Raw genomic sequence first — 21235 nt, forward strand, 5'->3', positions numbered from 1 at the left:
ATAATAGAGGAACAGCTGATGTATTTGCTGCTCCAGTCCCAGTGCTAAGATTCAACTTGGGCTATAAAAGCACATTTATTTCCCCAAAATAAATTGCAGGCAAGCGTCAGGCACATCACTTCGCCTGCATTAGAAGGTAACGCCCCATGACAGGCTGTAATTACCCACAGACGAGAGACTCGGCTGTAAGGGAAACAGGAGCAGAGAAAGGCAGTGGAGAATTGCTGTGCGCGGCTGCCTCTACGCATGTATCTGTGTTGATGTGTGTGCGTGTTTGAGAGTGCGCACGTCGGGCTCTGACTCAGCACATCCACACTGGCCTCAGAGGCGGCTGACTCTTTTATTACCTAATCCAGTTTAGGAGATGAATCCGGCCCGTAATCTAATATTCTCATAAATGATTCCCGCCATATACATGAGTCCCTGACTTTAGCTATAACCACAGCTTGCAGGCTACAGCAATAAAAAAGAACACCCACACAACAGAGCATTTATACTTGTCTCTTTTTCACTAATTGCCACTGTGAATGCTGAGCTTATTGCTCATACCTGCCTAATGGTTTGATATTTACAGCACCTAGGCACAGCGAGTTAAAGAGTGGTGAAAGGTTTCTTTGGTTCACACCGTTTTTCTCCTCTGCTTTATCCTGTTGCATGTTAAAGATGAAAGCTGATATGAAACGTTGCTCCTAATGTCAGCTTTCATCTCTCCGAAGTCTCCCCAAACCTTGCTCTGTGCCTAACAGCACCCTTCAGGCATGAGCCCGGCCACAGCCCTGCTTTCTGAGACCAGTGAAATACCCAGCAGCGCCTTGGACACATGTCCAGCCAGGCACTGCGACTAACTGAGGTGAAAGCTCGGTGAGCAAATCCCTCAGAGATACTGTGTCACATATTGTTTCATTTTCCCTTTACACTCTCATTTTTTTTCTTCAGCTATCCTAATATTTGCCGGGCGATGCTAGTGTTTCCACAGAGCAGAGTCTGTATTTGTTCAGCGTCTGTAAAGCCAGCCATGATAAATGCGCCTGGCTATTTCCATTTAATTAAACTTGCATGCACTTGTATTCTCTCCCTACATTTCTCATGCAACTACATCAGACAGCAATCAGTTTATTATCCAGGTTTAATTTTTTTGCATTTTCAGGCATAACTCAAGAGAGGCACATGGGGAATTACATGTGGAAAATGCCACTTGACCTCTTGGAAACACAAACGTTAAGGCAGCAATGCACTCCAGAGTTAAGGGACGTGTGGGGGAGAGCTCCAACACGGCAAATAAAGTAGGAAATAAAGGATGGTCAATATGAGTTCTTCAGGTCAGTGCACCCATAAAAAGCATTGGAAGCTTCTCGATTTGTCGTCCATGTGTTTCACAACGTGGAGAACAGCTACAGAACCTGAATGTCATGTTTGTACAGAGCAAATGACTTCAACTTGAATTAGTTAGTGTAAATAAACAGCTTGAGGCACAATACAGAGCCATTGTCTAGTGATGATATTCTGTCTCGCAGCCTTTCTTCAGTTCAGGAATAAATGCTTATCTAAACTGAAACTCGCTGTTTGAAAGTGATGAGGAAAAGATCCCACAGTGAGAGTGACGGGTTGGCCTCGTGGTTGGACTGTAACCAGAGGGTCACTGAGTTCAGCCCAACATTTTGTCTATCTTGTTGAAAGGCTTTAGGAAGACACTCCCTGCTCACATAGTTTAAGTTAAGAGCATGAGCTAAATCCTCTGAATATAAATAAGAGGCAAGGCAAGGGTATAGATATACATACATTTACATATGAAAAACTTCCATTTTAAAGGTGACACCAAATCCATTTGTAAGGCACTTTAAGACAATATGGTATTGAAAAAAAAAAAAAAAATTAACGAGACCTTTCAAAAGAAATAATGATGCAGTAATAGAAAAATAGTGTTCAAAAACTTAACACAGTACCGAAATATAAAAACTGTCTTTCTTTTTTTTTTTTAACCCACTGTAATTGTGATGTCTCTTGTTTTTGAGATCATCAAAAAAAGCAAGGGGTTATATTATTTGGCTTTCCACTCCCTCATTTTGTGTTACATAATATAACACTGAGCTGGTGTTTTTCTATAAAATGATCAGCACAATGTCTTGGCATCACATCAATTAAACATGATGCAAAAATACCTTTCTGACAGAAGGCCACATTTAACTGATGGGGTATAACCAGCATTTTCCCTCTTACTATAGACACCTCGTACCCAGCTATCAAAACAAAATCTACCAGAATCAAAATGTACATGTTGCCCTTATCTCTAAGAGTGCACCAGCTTAATGCCCTGCCCAGTGTCCAATACAGCTGGTGGGAACCAAGCTAGTTTACACCTCCTGAAGCAGCGCAGACACACGCTACATAACCAGAACAGGTTGAGGCCACAGCACCAGTTTGAGAGATGCACCATGGGATATGTAGCCCTGGGAAAGTGGGTCTTCCAATGCTTGGCCACATCACTTCCAGTGGGTAGGTGAAGCGTGTAGTCGCTCCAGCGTTTGGACACGCCGTACACAGCCGTCACAGTCCTTCCCTTTTCTGACCACTGGTTGTTGCTGTCTGGGTTGCAGTTGAACTCCACCCACTCTGAGGTGAAGTCCCCGAGGAGGGGGATGTCACCGGCCTCTGGGTCCACCCTGGTGGCGGACAGCTCAGCCCCCTGCACGGCTATATAGACGCCCTCCATCCTGCGCACCTCCTTCACCCAGGGGAGGGAGTTTTCGGTGTCCAGGATGAGGATGAGACGGGAGCAGTGGCCGGCGTTCTTCTCCTTCCACAACTCCAGCAGCTCGGCAAGGCGGAGGCTCTCGCCTCCTGCAGCAAAGGGGGTTGGGAAGAAAGTGCAGGATGGAGAGAGAGAGGGGAAAAGGAAGGAAGAGAATGATAAATAAGTATCCCAACTTTTTGTAGATTAAAGTTTTATCTTTTAAACAACATTTCTCTGTGGCAGGTGTCAGGTTAATTAGCATTTTTATGTTTACAGCTCAAACTCTAACAAACTCACTTACAGTGGTGTTTATAGAGCTGCTACTGGTTCAGTGTCCTGTTCAAGGACATTTCAATGGGACACATGGCTGTTGATGGACACAGTGGCTTTACAGGGATCAAACCTGTCAGCTTTCACTTACGGGACTGTCTGTCAAACTGCTGTCATCACAACCCCATACATTGCACAAAGCTGCTGTTTTCCAGACGGCAGATCCAAAAGTACAAAGATCAGATCTGTGGTCCCCTCGCCAACAGATGTACCAAAATATTTCTGTTACCTCAAAATCATAATTTATTGCAGGAAAGTGCTAGGTAAGTAAATAAGAGCTGAGGATAAAAATGACTCCTACTGCTGGCCACAGAGCAACGCCATCAAAGACTGATCAATATTTGGGGAGGAAGTTGGGCTCCTTCCACATGCCTAAAAATCTACAACAAGCCGATTTGCAGACACTGCTGCAGGCATTTATCCACTGTGATGAACAGAATAAAGACAATATAATGTAGGACAATACTGCCACACAAAGTCTTTGTATCTGAAAGAATCAGAGTGGAAATATGACTTGAAATCAGTTCCCAATTTGGATTTCTGCCAAAACAAGCCGACTTTCTTCCAAAATGTGTCCACTGAACACCGACTAAAAACGTCCCTTCAGGATGGTGACGCAGAGAAGTGATTATCTTTTCAATGTTTTTTTTTTTTTTTGCTGTTTGGAGCAGCGAGCAGAGATAATGTGTCAGATAATCTCTGAAAAGAAGAGCTGGAGCTGACATGGTGTTAACCTGCTGTGATTCTCATTTCTGTTGAGGGAATACTTGTGTCACAGCCGACCGTCTGCAACTTTCACACAATCTTCTCTACTGGAAAACAAACTTCTGTGCCGCGTCCTTCACAGTAATTTTAACTCTTTTGGCTTACTCGTCTGATCTGTGCAAATTGGACTCTGATTGATCGAGAGGAGGGGGAAATGGAAAGAATGGAAATCAGACTGAAATGCAAATCCATTTCGCAGGGAGAATACAATGTCATCCGACACAACAGCTCCGCCGTAATGCAACTTTTGTGTTCAATTTTTGTTTTGTTCAACTGACTGATCATTTGTGATAACTACTAGCCAACTCTGAAGAGATAAAACTTTTCCAACTTACTGATATACCACTTCCTGTTCATTGTGTTTAAGGTGGCAAATGTAATCTTGTTGATGGTTACAAAACTGTTTTCACTCGAGGCTACAGTGTGACTGTCGGCATCCTACAGGAACGCTTTCACAGATAAACCTGCTGTGAAAATGCAACAGCACAGATGTTTGAAAATGCCAAACTGAATTATTCTTTTTCTACATAAAAGGTTAAAATAGTGTGCCCATCTTGTTTAGTCAATCAAGATCCTCTGAACACGTAAAGTTCAATAATAAATCATGATGTCTATTTATAAAGCAACTGCACCAAACATCAGTGTTACTGTATAATAATACAGTGGTTTCCAACCTTCTATGGACCCTCACAGCCCTGTAAGAAGAACTCTAATGCCTCTTCATTGAAACTTTTTAAACTGGAAGTTATTTCACTATTAATTGTGCAAAAGTGCAAATGTTTTTTTCATTCAATTGAACTGTCATTGTTTACTTTGGAGACCACTCTGAGTGGCAGAATCTTTCGGAATTTCAGCAATTTATCCATAATTTTAGCTATTCCTACTTCACTATTATACTACTACAAACTGTTTTTTTAAGTTACTTGTAGCTCACTGAATCTCTGCTCGCTTGCTAATTACTTTTCACCGACTCGTTCTCAATATATAATGTTCAGGTGTTGCAGCTGACTCAGTATGTGAATACATATTTATGTAAATAGTTTTGTACAGACACTAAATTCAATTATGTTACAATCTTTGCACATACTACTTGGCTACTGTAGAATGTTGATGATGCGTACCCTGTGGTACACATACCCTTGGTTGGCAATCACAGTAATAAAAGCATACTCCTGTTTGCAACGTTAAGCACATAGAGGTAATGAAATATGCTATATACATGTAAATAACAGAGCCTTGCCAAGAACTGTAAGCAGGTGGTATTGCAGTCAGATGAAAAATATCTGTGCAAGACTACTAATTTTCATGCTTATTTCAGTAAAATTTCAAGATTGCATCCGTAATACATCCACAGAAATTAAACAAATGAGAAGTAAGTTAACAGTGAGGACTGATAATTTTCAAAGAAGGTAAGAGAAAAATGGGTTTCCCACCGGCCAGGGCCCAAGCGCCAGTGCCTTTGTGTGTGTGCCCACTGTAGAAAATCAGATAGGTGTCATGACGTGGCCCGTCTTCTGTATGTAGCTCCAGAAAGTTGCGCAGCTTTGTCTGCAAGGCCTCGAGCGTAACACCACTGGTGGAGTAGTCACAGCCAAACGTCTGGATCATGTGGTGGGAGAAGAGGCGCTGCACATTGTTCAGCATACCTGTAGAGCGCAGGTTCAGCTGTTGTACCTGCTCAGGTGGTAGTAGAGTGGGCTGGCCATCAGCACTGATGAGAGGATGAGAGAAAAACTTGGATGTTAATCTTTTTTTTTATCTACTCCGAGGGAGACTTGAGATAGGTGGCTTGTCAAAAGAAGGGGTGGAAGAGAGAGATGGGGTGCAAGCAAACGAGAGATGAATGAGTGAGAAGTTGATAGTTTGACACATACCGGGGTGGGGTAGCTGTTTGCACCACTGGGGAGAGAGAGGAGACAGAGAGCAGAGGATAAGAGGAGATGCGGCGAAAAGCATATGGAAGTAGGAGTGGTGGATCACTGCTGAAGGAAATGACATTAGCCTCAGGGATGCAAAGGGAGTCAAGAATGAAAGGGAAGTAAGAAAATGGCTAGAAAGAAAGGGGGTACAGAGAAGAGAATTGAGCAGGGTGACAAGAAGTGAGAGTGAAAACTGAGGTTAAAGATGGCTAAGGGCAAAGTGATTTTAGAAAAGTGTGTGTGGATGCATGTGGCACAAAGCCCTGCCTGATAATAACAAGTGGATGATAACGCAAAGGGGGCACACACACACACACACACACACACACACACACACACACACACACACACACACACACACACCAAGGCTATCAGCTATTCATTGCAGCCATACATTTTCTATCCATCTCTCTGACTTGATGTTATTCATGGCCAAGTTGATGGCAAAGTCATATTTCACTCTTACAGACATCTGCATAACTCTGTCATCGTATTATACTCTGTGCCCCCATTACCACCTTCAACCTCACCTTGACGAGAAGAGGTGAAAGCTTCTCTTTATCTAATGTGGATGCTCCATGTGTGCACCAAGCACAAAGACCACATTTCCAGCATAATGTAAAAGCCTGCAATAGAGATGTACTACACTTGATCAGAAAATGACATGTTGCAACCTTTGCATGGCTTTGCAAGCTCCCCGTTCACCTAAACCCATCTGATCCTTTCAGATCTCACAACGCCAAGGGTAGTGAAGTCTTGTAGTTTGAGATTCAGACCACATCTTTCTCTGTTACACTCTGTCTTTCATCCTTAAAAAAAAAAAATCCTGTCCTTTTCTCCACAGCTCTCTCAGAGCTCGACCCCTCCCTCCCTTCTTTCACAATTCCTCCCCTTCCTTTGGTGTTAGTCCCTTTACGCTTTTACCACCACCCTGCCTCACTGTTTACAACCTCAGTCCTCTGCTTGTGTTTTCCTCCCTTCGTCTCACCCTCCCCGTTTTACCCTGTGCGCCTCCCCTTCTCACCTCTATCTCTCTAATCTCCCTGTGGGGCTCTTGTCATTGTGAAAACATGATCTGCAGCCATCAAACAGCCGATTATACACTGCTGCATTCTCATCATGCTCTCTGTCCTCCCTATGGACCATGAACATACGGCCTCGCATACAGAGCACCCACTGCTCCAATAGGACATGGACCTGCATCCAAAATCACCTGAGGAGTACACCAGTAAGGCTGGCATCCCCTGTGAATGCTCAAGCTAACTATCAGCTAAAAGGCTCAAAGAAAGAAATATATATACACCAGCCATAAATCTCCAAAGGCTAGATAGAAACACTAATGTGTAAATGATGGCTAGCTTCTGCTGTTGATGAAGAGGAGACGTGTCGGCATCATCAAAACTAACTCGGCTATTTCAGAAAATGCTTGGCCGACTGAGAGGGTACTGGGAGAGGCAGCAGCGGCAGCAGCTAATGGCTAACTGCTCCAGCTGAACAACTTAGTATGCTGCGGAGGGAGCACAGGAATGATCCCTTAAGGGCCAAAACATTAGCGGCATGTTTATGCATAGTTATTGGCCTATTTATCCAGTTGGTTTTGTGTTAACTGAGGAGGGAGTTGGAATGAGTGATCATATTTACCAGCGCCTGTGATGCCAAGAAAGGCTTCGACGTGGGGCAAAGTGAGTCCAGCATGTGTGTTTGTGTGTGTAAATGCGGTGTGTGTTTTGCTGCAGCGTAGGTTTTGATTGGTTGAGTATGTCGACTGTCAAATCTGCTTAGCTAGCAAGTAAATAGCTGCAACTACAGTAGGATTGCATATACTTGTGTTAAAGATCTAAAACTATAATGAAACATTTAAGAGTCTGAAATGATTACTCAATTATTTAGTCTGTTGAAAGAAAATTTAAATTATTATGAAATTATTTTGGTATTATGTAATTGTTTCCCCTAACTTGATATGTATGAGGATATGTCTTTTCTTTTCCTTATGTAATAATAAACTGTGCATTTCTGTTTTGTTTTGGACTGTTTGTTTGACAGTCCAGAGGACAGCACCTTGGACTTTTTAGACATTTTAAAGTCTAAGCGATTAGTTGAGAAAATCAGTCAGTTTAATCAGCCTAATTGACAGAAAATTTAATTACAACAATTTTGACAATTGAATGTTTAAGTCATTCATCAGGCTCAACTCGAGTTGCCATTTCACTCACACGTCATACTCCTCTCACCGTCTCACACATCCAGTGCTCCCTTTTAATCATGGGGTGTGCTTAAACTGTCAGTGTTCTGGTCACTCTTTTGCTGCACGCCTGCTGCCACTCCACTCACCTGATTTGCTTGCTGGTTGCTACTGCAAATTTAAGTGTGTCTGTGTAAGTCTGTTATACATGTCTGTTTGTGTCTGTTGCCACCTCTTTCTTCAGTACCTGCAGTAAGCAGTAGGTATGACCAGGGCATAGCCAACACAGGTTCCCCCCAGACAGCTGCCGAGCTCGTGGAACAAGCCGTGGGCCAGAGACTCCAAAGGCAGCACCACCAGCAGAGCGCTGAGAAAGAGACCGTTGGAGGCCTGCAAAAGAATCAGTCACTTTCATTCAACACTTACAGCTTGGACCGAAGCAATCAGACCCAGTTAATTGCTGGTGACACTTGGCAAGACAGTTACACACTGGAACAGTGTTATTATCGCAGGACAAAACATGACGGGACCTAACTAAATGACGACACAATGCAGTGTGTGACAGCAGCCTAAACATACATCACATTCAAAACAGAATAATGACTGCAGTATATGAGCCTGTACTTTCTGGGAAGCCTTGAGTCTGTAGAATATAATTTTATGTTCTTGTTTCTTTTCCCTAGATTTTAATGCTTAAAAGCCACACAAAAAATTGCATTCTTACAAATACAATTATATACACATGACCATGTAGTGACATAAAGCAGATCTTGTGCTGTAACACACTCTTAGGCTTTAAGTGCAATCAATTTCTTGAGTCACTGTGATGGTATGCAGTGCAATTTAGCATCCTCAAAAAGCCCCTTTGATTTCATAGCAGAGCAATGTATTTGAGAATGCAAATCAATACGTGCATGGTTAAGTGGAACCACACTTGAGTTTGCAGAATATACTGAACTGCCTAGAGTACGCATTGAGTTGAAAAATGTTTTACACTCATTCATTGAACTTTTATGAAGTTGTATATCCCTTAAATGGATAATACTGCATTCTCCACTCCAACAAAGTATTATAAGCAAACAAAACAGTATAAAGGAGGTCGAACCCGTAGTGGTTCTCACAGATTGATGATTGATTTGCAGTAGAAGTGGGAGCGGGGGGATGCTCGAGAACAGCTCAGCACTCAACAGCATCACATTCACAAGCTGACTTCTGATCAGAGAAGTCATTTCTATACAATTGCACAAAGGCACGATCCTGCTTTTCAGTCAGTCCACACTTCCAAATGCATTTCTGTGCAGACTTTTGAAAGGAAGCTATAATACATGCAATATAAATGTCTTTGAATAGGCACATCTATTCGGGTGCGTCTTTCGTATAAATTCCATGGAAAGCTGAGAATCCAATGAAACACTGGAAACGGTGGCCTTAAACATTTGCATCGAGTTGAATCAACACCTATGTAGTTTCACAAAGGCTGTATTTATTGCTGAGACTGCATTCAATTGTACAACCGTTGCTGTTATTTTTGTTTGCGTGTGTGCATGAGAGTTACGTGGACTTAAATGACCGTATATTAGTGAATTTAAACAGCACAGGTAAATGAAAAGCTGTTAACATAAAAAATCTGACGCAAAAAATTGCTACACAATCATTACCTTTCTCGGTGCAGACAGCTCCCACCATCTCAGGCAAATTTGCAACCGACATCAACAATGTGCAGATCTCAAATTAGGACTCAGGCCCATGAGACTCTTACAGGGTAAACGTCTAATAAGGCTAAATAAGTTATTGCTGCTCTTTATGCAAGTAGATAGGGATATTAAAGTGCTAATTAAATTGGTTCCGCATGAGAGCAGAAGTGCCGAAGCTTGGGGAGCAACTACTAACGACACACCGACACTAGCATCTCTCTCTCCACATTTTATAACGTGTGTATGACGTTTATTGAGGCCTTGTCATGAAAGCCAAAGTGCCATAGCTGTAAGAGGAAGAACTGGAGCAGGAACCGTGATCAGCATGATCAGTGAGGTTTTCTGCAAACGTCTTAAGATTGTGCACCCTCTCAACAAGTTTCTCATCAGTATGCCTATATGTTGTGACTATAATGATGCCAGCTGTGCTATTAGAAATGTTTATTGATTAAAAAACAATAGGGCAATGAAAGGAATATATTTAAGGTTTAGATACTTTGCAAACTTGGCTATAATAATTTCTGATATGAGTTAAGTAGTAGTAATCTCTCTTGTGTCTCCTACCTGCCAGGATACAGCTCCCAGTATGACCGTTGACAGCATACTAAAGAACACCAGACGTTCGGAAATGAGACAGAAGTGACGGATGCCCCTGGAGGCCATGACTTGGTCGAGACTCCGGCTACTGGATCGCTGGGCCCGCCAGGCCTTCTGACATTCGCTCAACTTGGTGTGGAAGCCCCATATTGTGATCAGCAGGATTATGTGGCAGATGGACCAGAAAAGGCCAAACAGGCAGAAGCCTGGGATCACCAAATACCACAGCTCCAAGTGGCCAAGCTATGTAAGGTGAGAGAAAAGTGTCATTAAACACAGACTTAAACAAAGCCATACAAAACACAGTCAAAATAACTGTTTTATAAGGGTTACACATTGCAAGACATGATTGAGTTTGACACAGAAGTCCTAAAGACTCACATAATGGAAATATCAATTTCTGCAAAATGCTGAATGTACCTTTAAGGCAGCTAGGACAAAGAAGGCCAGCTCAGTCAGACTCAGAGGCAGCAGGGACAGCCTCCTCCACACCCTCCCCATGGAGAGCACAGGTATCCAGCGCTCAGTGGACCCAAGCCCACTGAAGTACACATCCAGCACGGGCTCACACAGCAGCCTGCCAACGTAGCAGCCTAAGGCATAAGGGTTGGCAGTAATGCCTAAGGCCTGGAAAAACACAAGAGAGGTAACCAAGGCAAAACTGACCAGGTTGGGCAAAGCCAGGAGGGATTTCATCCTTAAGTCCACAATGAGAGCCCCGAGGGCCACTACCAAGCCTATTATGGCCACTGAATTGTGAAGAAGCATGGAAGTGCTGGCAATGCCAAATCCCAGGAGCTCCAGCAACTCAGCTGATGTTAGCAAGCTGGGTTTGTAACGGACGGAGCTGCATATTCGCTCAGTTACAGCCCATACTGTTTTCATGATTACACAGGCTAAGAGGAGATAGTTGGCGACCAGTTCCTTGACGTTTGAATCCAATGCGGGGCTGTTGAGGAAGCACAGAAGGCCGAGCAAAAAGCCAAACCACAAATGGAATAAGCTGAGACTGGCTTTCTCCATAGCGAAGTAGTAATGGAGGATGCTGGCTATCCCCAGGACGAAGAGGCCCAGGATGAAGATGACCAGAATCATTGGTTCACTTGTCACCTCCCAGCGTACGTACATGCCAACGCACACCGCCACAAGGAGGTTGACGCTGGACAGGTAACCCAGGCAACGCACTGATGTAAACACGTCCACCTCCTTGGGTGCATCGCCTGTCAGCCCCTCTTCCTCTTCCTCCCGAGCCATGGCTGAAGGTATCCAAATGCAGGTGAAGTCAGTCAGTTTACTCAAGTCACTTTCACTAGACTTGTACAGACGGTTTGCAAATGGAGGACTACGCCTCTGGAGGACATTCTCCAAAATCAACCCCTGTGAACAGTTTGAAAAGCAGTGTTACTCAAACTATCAACACATTATCCATTAGTCAGGCAATCCAAACTTATATATGTTACACGTATCAGTTACTCATGCCCAGACGAATTGGTAATGCCTCATTCAGCTTTCTAACCTAATAAATGGTTTAATAGGAGAATGCAATGGCGAATAATAAGCTTCAGTATGACTTACCAGACTTAAACATAATAATATGGTTAACACACATTGATAAGCCCCTAAACAAGCTAAGTAAACGTGTCCAAAAGCTCGGTAACATATATATTAACAGTGACTGCGGCCCTGCTGTCAGTTTGTGACGATGTGGCAGCTCAGCCGGGAAGTTTGCTAACTCACAGTTAGCCTCCCGGCTGACTTTCACGGTTAACTAACTCTCTGTTTCACGTTTTAATGCCGTATCTCTAAGTGTCACAAGAACAAAGAGAAGCCCCTTGCACAAACGTTAAAGTCAACACTGTAAAAATAATAGCAGGTAATGTCTTTATCGTCAAAATATTGCTTACATTATTGTTTGTTTGGATGACAGCAGCTGTGCTTCCGGATTCCGAACTACGGCATCTCGCAAGTGTCGAAACGCTCAAGCTTTCGCTTTTCAGGTAGGGAATGTTGAGTCGTGGGACTTGCGCAGCACACTGTATCTGACTGTACACAAATCATCGAAAACGTAACATAAAACAGGAGAAACTCAAAAAACGTTGCTAAATGTGCCCAGAAAATAAAATGTTCTTTTACTTTTAACGAGGCTTTGTTCAGTTGTTGAATATAGAAAAGAAATAAAGCTATAAACAAAACAAACAAAAGAGAAACATAAAAAAGGATCAGAAGAACTTACTAATATATTTCACAACACTGTATTTGATTTGGTCTTAAGTTACTGTTACTTCTCTGTATTGTTCATTTGCATTTATTACATTTGTGTAAACATTTTAATATTATATTATTTCATGGTCAGCCCAAGCATTATTATATCTTTAAAAAATACAATATAAATTTCTTTCACCGTGTCATTTTACATTTAACTGAAAGCTTTTCTTTTTTAGTTATGTTATGTTTGATAGCCTAGATTATATGGATTTCATCACTCTCTTTGTATTTGCTATTTAGGGGGTTGGGGTAAAAGCTATTCCAAGGACTTTCGTCAGCAAAATTGAACTTAAAGTTAGCCTATATCTTTATCTTATCTAGTTTGTCAGATTGAAATCCCTTAATGCAAATCGAGCATATTTCAAAACCATATCAGAGAAAAAAATTAAAAAATAAATAAAAATGTAATCAAAGAACAACAATTGCAAGGAAAGATTTAAATTGGGAGTTATAATTTTTACAATATAGAAACGGTATAATGTAAAATAAATATAGCTTACAGTTCTGTGTAGAATAGTCCAACTTCAACTTTCAATTTAACAAGTTACCTGTGCTTTTGCTGCTATGGCATGATCTTGATTCAAGAAACCTTCAAAACAATATTCATGAATCATCATTTCAGATATGTACAAAAATTAGTCATGCATACTGGATGTCGGGTTACATGGAGAGCTTCAGTTTGTCTGCATTACCAAGTGTTTTACCTAGCTCAGTTTGTGTTAAATGCCTACCAAAAGCATATGAGGGTGCTTTATGTTTGGTGTGTTAAAGAAGTAGTAGCAGGATGGTGTTCATATTTGGTTAGACATTGTTTGGCATGTATGGTTTATTATAATATTGTTCCTTTGCTGTCATTATGTTATTGCTCTTGTTTATGTGTGTTGTGTCTAATAAGACCATGCAGGCTGGGCACTTACCTTACCTTACTTATGTTTTTTGTTAAAATGGTAAAATGTATTGTTGAAAAAAAGCCCTGCCTTTCGTGAACTAAGCTTTAAAACACATTATTATTATGAAATAATCACTATTTCATGTGTAACGTTGGATGAATCAAATTGGCTCCACAATAGTAAGATTCCGGTTTGTGACTGTTGTATATTTCTGACTATTCATACTGACGAAAAACCTTTTTACTTGCTCCAATCCTGCAACTCGCACCACAAAAGTCTGTATCATGGGCTTTGTAGACCAAGATAAACCCATTGGCCTCTAGGATAAGAAGCCTATTTACTGCATTACTGAGGAGAAGCCTGTTAAAAGGTTTATTTAGGATTTTCTACTGATGCAATGTGATAAATGTAATGATCAGGGGAACATCAAGAAGCAAGCTTATTCAATACCCTGAGGGCATAGTGAAGCAATCTAGCGCATGCATGTGTGTGCATTTTTTATGCTTGTTTTTTTTCTTAGTGTGTGTGCGTGTGTGTGAGCATACTGCTTTGATCAGATGTTGACATAAGGCACAACTGGGAACACACAGTGCTTTAGCCCCCTCGACTGCTTACACACACAGCCTTCTTTTCATACAATGTTTATGGCTGAGAGTAAGATGTAAACACTGAAATGTACAATGATACATTTGTCCTAAGCAACAATCTTTAAATTTTAATTAATCAGAAAACTGAATTTCGAATGGAGGATCCAAACTTGAATAATGCTAAGAATGTTAGAATAGCTTTTTGCATGTGCCAGTTTAGAAATTATTTTTAACTCAGAAATGGGCAAATGGAAATGATGTAATAAAAGTAATACTGTAATACAGATCAAATTGTATTTATTGTGTGTTAACAATTGCACTTGCAGCTCTGTCTGTCAAAGGCACAATATCTGTCATATAAGGAAACTTTCACCTATGCAAATGTAATCTCTTGATGCAATGAGAGAGGCATGGCAGTCTAATCTGAATGTACAATTCAGTCTGACTATATTGTGGTCAGATATATTCTCAAGAATACACTCCTCATCAACATATACCAGGCATGGCCTGATTGAATTCAAGGTGGTACACAGACTTCAACTGTCTAAAGTCCGAATCTCAAAGACGTATGCATTGGTTGTTATTCTTGTAATCAATGTAAGAACTCACCTGCAACACTAGCTCTTGCATTCTGGTTTTGCCTGAGGCTCTTGGGTTACTGGTCCTCCATCTTTGATGCCATATCCAAGAAACTTGAAACACCAATAGATCCAAATCCTCTTACAGCCAGTTTTGGTATTCAGTGTGAGGACAATCCTCTTCCTAGGGCACAGTCAAATTGTATCACCTATGTCCCTCTTTTAGCCAGAGGGATCATTTTACTCAATTAGAAGCAGACTACCCCTCTCTCCTTTAAACACTGGATCAGTGATATACTACATTTTTTAAGAAAGAGAACCATAAGAGTTGCTATATTAGGACCTAAGAATAATTTTAGCAGTGTATGGCAACCTTTCATTACATATCTGATTGAGCAGCTGATTGTGAGGTTGTAGTATTGTTTGTTTTATGGGCACACCTTATTATCCTATTATCCTTGATTTTATTAGTCTACTTGTTCCCTTGAACATTTTTAAAGAAGGTCACAGTATACCTATTCACTGAGATAGAGCAGGTGGATAAGATCACACAAGGAGAAGCCTTCCTCATTAAGATGTAGTGGGAAAATGCATTCAGGGATAAGGTTCTGCGAACATGAAGCAAACTATATTATGTTGTGCTGTTTTATGTTTAATTTTACAGGCTTACAGTATGATATTTTATGTTCATGTATGTTAATCCTCATGCATTCACACTCTGGTTGTCTCACCCTAGTTAGGAGAGTGTTATTCAGTGTGCCATGAGCTAAGCACATTCCAACGACCAAGTCTGTCTCCTGGAGAGTAGGGCATCATCATGTGTTATGACTACTGCTTATCAGACATTAGACGTCACCGATAGACACCCTTGGGAAAGAGGCATATAATGGAGTGATTTTCTTTGTTCTAGTTAGTTGATTCTCGAGACAACTCGGTTTGCTTGTATCCTGTGCTGATGCAAATAGATCTTGCACGTGGAGTGAAACTGTCAATTCTCTTTGCTTTCTGTGAGTCTGTGTCACCATTCTGGGTACCTTCAGTGGGAGTTTGTGGTCTCTCACTAGAGTCAGATAGCTAAAAGTTTATGTCAGATAGACATTGTTTGAGGTGCATTGCAACGGAAAAATTAAACCACAACAAAGATAAGGCAGGTACTTATAGAGTATAAGAAGGTTTCCGTTGATGCTGACTTAGAGGCCATTAGAGCTTCTGTTAATTCCTCCCAACATCCATTTATTTCTGAATAAAGAACAAGATAAGTAATACACTGAAGAAGTCACCACATTTATTTAATTAGAGCCTCTACATTGCATTCATGCATAATTAAAGAATCCAGTGATCAAATAATTTCCCCAAACTGTGGTGTGTGTGTAGGCCTGGTATAATGAGCTATCACTGGGAAGAAGGGCACACAACCTGATCAGAGCTCATGAATGGTACAGAAGATATATTATGATCTCTTGAAGGTTAAAGCACTGAAAGATCTTTAAAAAACCCACACAGATACACAGACTGCGAAAATGAGAGAGTTACATTTAAAATGTGGAGGGTTACATGAGGATAGGAGTGTGTGAGAGAGAGAGAGAAGTGAGGAATATAGGAGACTAAAGGAGACAGGTTCATCTGAATTATGCAGAGGCTACCTTCATTCTAATGTCAGACACACCTCCACGCCACCTGCACAAGACAATGGCAAATTCAAACACACACACTTGCACCATATATGCATGTACACACTAAGGCTAGCCTGAACTATGAATATTAATTTGCATTGGTATTCCAATGTCAAATCAGTATTCACTACTGTTTGGGTATGGTCACTTTCTTTTAAGGTTAAGCTCAGGAAGAGATCAGGTTTAAGAAACATTAATGCTTGGTATGAGATAAGACATAAATTCTGGGCTCTGCTGTGAAGGTCGATTGCACTTATCCACCATTCCGACCCCAACACCCTTTGTTTTCGCTTTATTACATAGAGGGCACACTGTTTCCTGCATTGGCACTGAGCGTTGGTATTGGAGGTAAGGCAGAATTGTCATCGAAATACAAAGAGTCCCATGTGAAAACACAACCTTTGATTTGAGAAGCCTTTAAAGAATGGAGGACAAAATACTAGAAATTTCTCTTTTATTTTATCAGACTTTGTAAGCATTACTGAACAAATGTCTGCCATTTAATTGCACACTACGTTCCATATTTAATATAGGTCGCACAGTATAAGGTGCAGTGGTTCGTTGGCCTCGCGTTGTTTGCCTGTCAGAAGACAGGGTGGGTCCTCTTTCATATGCTGTAACAGTGCAAGACACACGTGGGGGCCCTTGGCCGCCAAGAGAGGTCTGTTCAATCAGAGTTTCATCTTCAGAGAAATCAATGTGATGGAGCGCTGCACCCAAAGTGGATGTTAGGGAAGGCAGACAGCATCAGAAGCCTAAATCAAAAGCCGTCGGTGCTTAGTATATCCATCAAGGCTGAAATGAATTTCGGAAAAAAGCCTGTGACTTGAGTTAGAGGGAAGGGAATGGGTAGAGAGGTTGACGAGGGAGAGACGAAAAGAATAGAGGAATATAAGCAGATAAGGCCACAAGACTTGTTGACTTTTGCTTCTACTTCAGGAGAAATGTCCTTTTCTTTTTAAATAGATTCAAAGATAAAGTTTCATTGGATGGTGGCGTCAAAGACACGAGGGAGACACAGATAGAACAAGAACAAGGAGACAAAGGATAAAGGAGACAAAATCTGAGAATATTATAGTAATTTTCCTTCCTTCTCCACTTCTTCCCCTGACAGCAATATTCATAAGGGGCTGTGACTTTTTTTCTTTTCTGGGAAATAAGGACAGGAGGCGCACTCAGTATTGCACAGACAGCATGTAAAAATAAATCCCCCCTTCTGCTGATTAATGCTGAGAGGAAGTGAAATCCACTACTCACAGTCACTTCCTGCTCAAAAAGCAAACCGTCTTTGCGGGATAAGGACAATGCCTCATCTGCCAAGACGTTGTGTCATTTCGCGGGGATCAATTCAAACAGCTATTACGCTGCTTTATCCCCTGTCAACAGCGCAGACATGATGCCAGCACTGAAAACGTTACGCACACAGAGAGGACGTTCTTCATGTCACAGTTGCAGCAGATGAGAAAATTGTTTGGATGAAACAGGATATGCAAAAAAACCGTTTCTGACAAAGTTTATAATAAAATAACAGAAGTAGCTCTCTATTGTCATTTCTCATCTTGATATTAGCTTACATCTAAAAAGTACAGAGACATTCTGCTCCTCCATTAACATGAACTTTGAATATAATGACCAGTTGAGGGCAATCATACATTACCAATCTAATTTAGTCCTTTGCCTGAGATCACTGAGTGAAGCGACAATGACTTTTTAATAACCCGACCTGTTCAGTCCCACTGAGCTGTGACGATGAAAAGTCTGATTCATTAATTGTGCCACCGGGGGGAAAATTACGATTCAAATAATGAATCTGTTTGTGCCACTGTGAGAAATGCCTGTACACTCCAGTAAAGTCGACTGTGCACCTCAGCCGAATGGATTTTCAGTCTGTGATCAACGGTGCTGATGATAATGGCATTGTTCATTAAACACACACGGTTTCACAAATGAGGGATTTGACTTCTATCTCTATCGCCAGGCTTTAATGTGCTTGTGTTGTAATTGGGCTGGATTAGTCAGCGGTTTGTCAAGTGTGAACACAGTCCAGTTGCGCTCACCTCCCCTCGGCAGATGGATCTGAGGCAAAGATTTGGTCACTTGATTTCCCTCCACTCTGTTCTGCAGTAGACTCACACCAGCACAAAGTGGGCTTGTAGAGGAAAATATGCCAGAGAATGGTACAGTGTTCAGGAGTCTTGCTGTGCTTTCTCAGGTTTAACAAATCAGCATCTGTTGGCCAGATCGGCAGCCAAAAACCCACTGATTCCAACCTAGATAACAGAGATAGAAGAGGAGAAGGGGGTTGAGAGCTGGGAAACAGAGAGGAATCCTCACAGTGCTGAAATTATATTTGCTGAAATGTAGGCTACTAGCAGTAAAACTGGTAAAGGTACCATTTGTCTATTACTCTGTGTAGCACTATACTTTTGGCCTTGGTTGATTCTGTCAGCTTTTTATTTTTTATTTTTTTTATTTCTGGCCATACTAATGGCAGATGGAAATGTTGGTTGGTCACTCCTGTACTTTTGTCAACAACTATTGAACCGAGTGCCATTAAATTTGGTCAGACATTTGTGTTCCTAGAGGATAAATTCTGTGACTTTGGTGATTCCTTAGTCTTTCATGTAGCCCCATCAGGTCAGCATTTATATCTGCCCAATACTTTGGTTTTATTGCAATCACAATTGTTTCTTGAAGCCCAAGATGTTGACTTAATTGCTAATTGTTAAAGGCTAACTATCACATAATCATTTCAGCCCTAGTGCTAATTAGCAAATGTTAGCAAAGTTAAATGGTGAACATGGTAAACATTATACCTGCTAAACATTAGCCTATAAGCATTGTCAGTGGGAGCATGTTAGCATGCTGATGTTAGCATTTAGCGCAAAGCACCGCTGTGCCTAAGTATAGCCTCAGAGCCAGTAGCATGGCTGAAGACTCTTATTGGTTTACATTGGATGCTCGGAGTGACCGTAGGAAGGTAAGCATGTTCAGCATGCAGCTTTTTGACATGTATTACTGAAAGAAAAATATAGTCATATAGGATCAGCAGCAATCACAGTAGTTTAACACCCATGAGCCCTTGTGGTTACCCCCATAGTTCTCTCCACACCAATGCTGGGGCACGGTCACACATACACCTCCCGTTCACTTCCAATCTAAGCGAGCGAAGGGGCAAAAAAACCCCTCTGCTTCAGCAGATTCTCCGCTCTGTGTGGAGTTCAACATTGATGAACTTTGACTGTTGAAGTCGCAGCCTCAGCCAATCACAAATACTGTGTGTGGCTGGACAGACTTCAAACCAGCAAACTGATTTCGGTGTCAATCTCTTCCTGTCCACCAAATGCCCTTAGACTTCCCCAGTCATCTGACTCTCACATCTGACCACTCCCACCTGCCCCGGCAGTAACCCCTTTCCCACCATTCCCATCACCAGATCTTACCGGCCCACCTGTTTCTACTTTCCCTCATCAGCCCCACCTGCAATAACCAGCCAATTTCGACACATTCCCTGCCAGATTGTGGGTGTTGCTTATGCCTTGCTGTCCAGCCTCTGAACCGTGATACCTGTGAAACTTGTATTTGCCTCTCTGCCAGTAACGCTAACTTCTCAATAAATCTATAGACTGAATTTGGGTCAATCCCCTATTGCCTCATACTCACCTCTGTGACAGTTACACAAACCCTCACAGGAAATACTGTTCGCCTAATCATCTGAAGTGTGATAACTGAGCAATGAGTCATTAAGAGACAGAGAATTGACTAAGTGTCGGCACACATGCAGGATTTGTCTTGGTGTGAGGAGGGTGGTGTCATTTTCACAACCGTTGATGTACATGATTACTGTATGTGTCCGAACCACTGGAACACATCATCTGCACATAAATGACCCAAGATAGAACGTTTATTGCTATAGACATAGACACACACTCTTGGTTTTTAGTCTGTTTGCCAATTAAATGTTATGAAAATGTTGCTGTAAATGTGTCATCCAAAACTAGTGGCAGCAGTAGGGCTAGGACACCTTCTGTGCACTAGCTGGTGATTCACTGCTGAGTGCAGCTTCACAGAAGATACTTGCCGTACACAACATCATCATCATCTCTATGTCTCTCTCTATCACACTCTCTCACCTTCATTGTGTCACTCAGCCCATTTCTGTGTCACTCCTCCTTTCACTTGCTTCTCACTCTTCAGATCATTTGCTCACTCTCAACCTCGCTCTCTCTCCATCTTTAATATGGCACACACACACGCTTACACAATGTCAAGGTGAGTGAGTTAAGCACTTTCATGCATCATTAGAGCAGTGGTAACAGCACAGAGGTAAAGAGAGATGCCTGATTGGTCTGAAAATAACTTTTGAAATGCAGTTACCTCAATAGATTATTATTGGGGAAATATCAAATAGGTGTGTATACAGTAAGTCTATTTGAGATATGAGAAATAGTGAATGAGTGTGAGTACTGATTTATCTTTAACATTTTTTTTAAACATTGGACCACCCAACAGTAACTTAATACGCAAGACTATGCAGTATATTTCGAATGTTGAACCCCCTAACTGTGCTAGCAGCTGCCTCATCGAGTATAAATACAGCAAGTCTGGCTGACTTAGCTCCTGGTAACGTTATCAATTCTTCACAAGTCCCAGCAGAGAAACAATGTCATACAAGAACACAATTTATTCAGATTTATTATTTATTTATAGAGTGGCAGTGAACACAACACACAGGCCCGACTTAGCAAGATATTTAGAGTATTGTTTCCACCAATACACTACTATTTATGTCACTGGACCAGTTCTAGGTTGGAACTGAGTGGGGATAACAATATAAAATTAAAATAAGGACTAGGCACAAAGTTTCAGTGCGTAGGATTTAATGGCATCCAGCAGTATAGTTGCAGATTACAACCCTTTGTCTCACCCTCCCATTCCAAGCATGTAGGAGAAATTATGGTGGCTGCGAAACTCGTAAAAAAGGCCCTATCTGGAGCCAGTGTTTGGTTTGTCCATTCTGGACT

General features: G+C 41.6%; 1 protein-coding gene across 1 annotated transcript; it reads right to left on the reverse strand.

The window, feature by feature from the left end:
* Nucleotides 1-1108: 1108 nt before the first annotated feature.
* On the reverse strand, nt 1109-12217 carry tmem168a (transmembrane protein 168a). Its single transcript, XM_051392698.1, has 6 exons — nt 12123-12217; nt 10639-11595; nt 10186-10461; nt 8175-8317; nt 5260-5537; nt 1109-2838 (listed from the first exon to the last, which is right to left on the reverse strand). The coding sequence occupies exons 2-6, from the start codon at nt 11470-11472 to the stop codon at nt 2288-2290; spliced, it is 2082 nt and encodes a 693-aa protein (XP_051248658.1). The 5' UTR covers nt 11473-11595; nt 12123-12217; the 3' UTR covers nt 1109-2287.
* Nucleotides 12218-21235: the final 9018 nt, after the last annotated feature.

This window comes from Dicentrarchus labrax, unplaced genomic scaffold, assembly GCF_905237075.1.
Source record: "Dicentrarchus labrax unplaced genomic scaffold, dlabrax2021, whole genome shotgun sequence".
Taxonomy (NCBI): Eukaryota; Metazoa; Chordata; class Actinopteri; family Moronidae; genus Dicentrarchus; species Dicentrarchus labrax.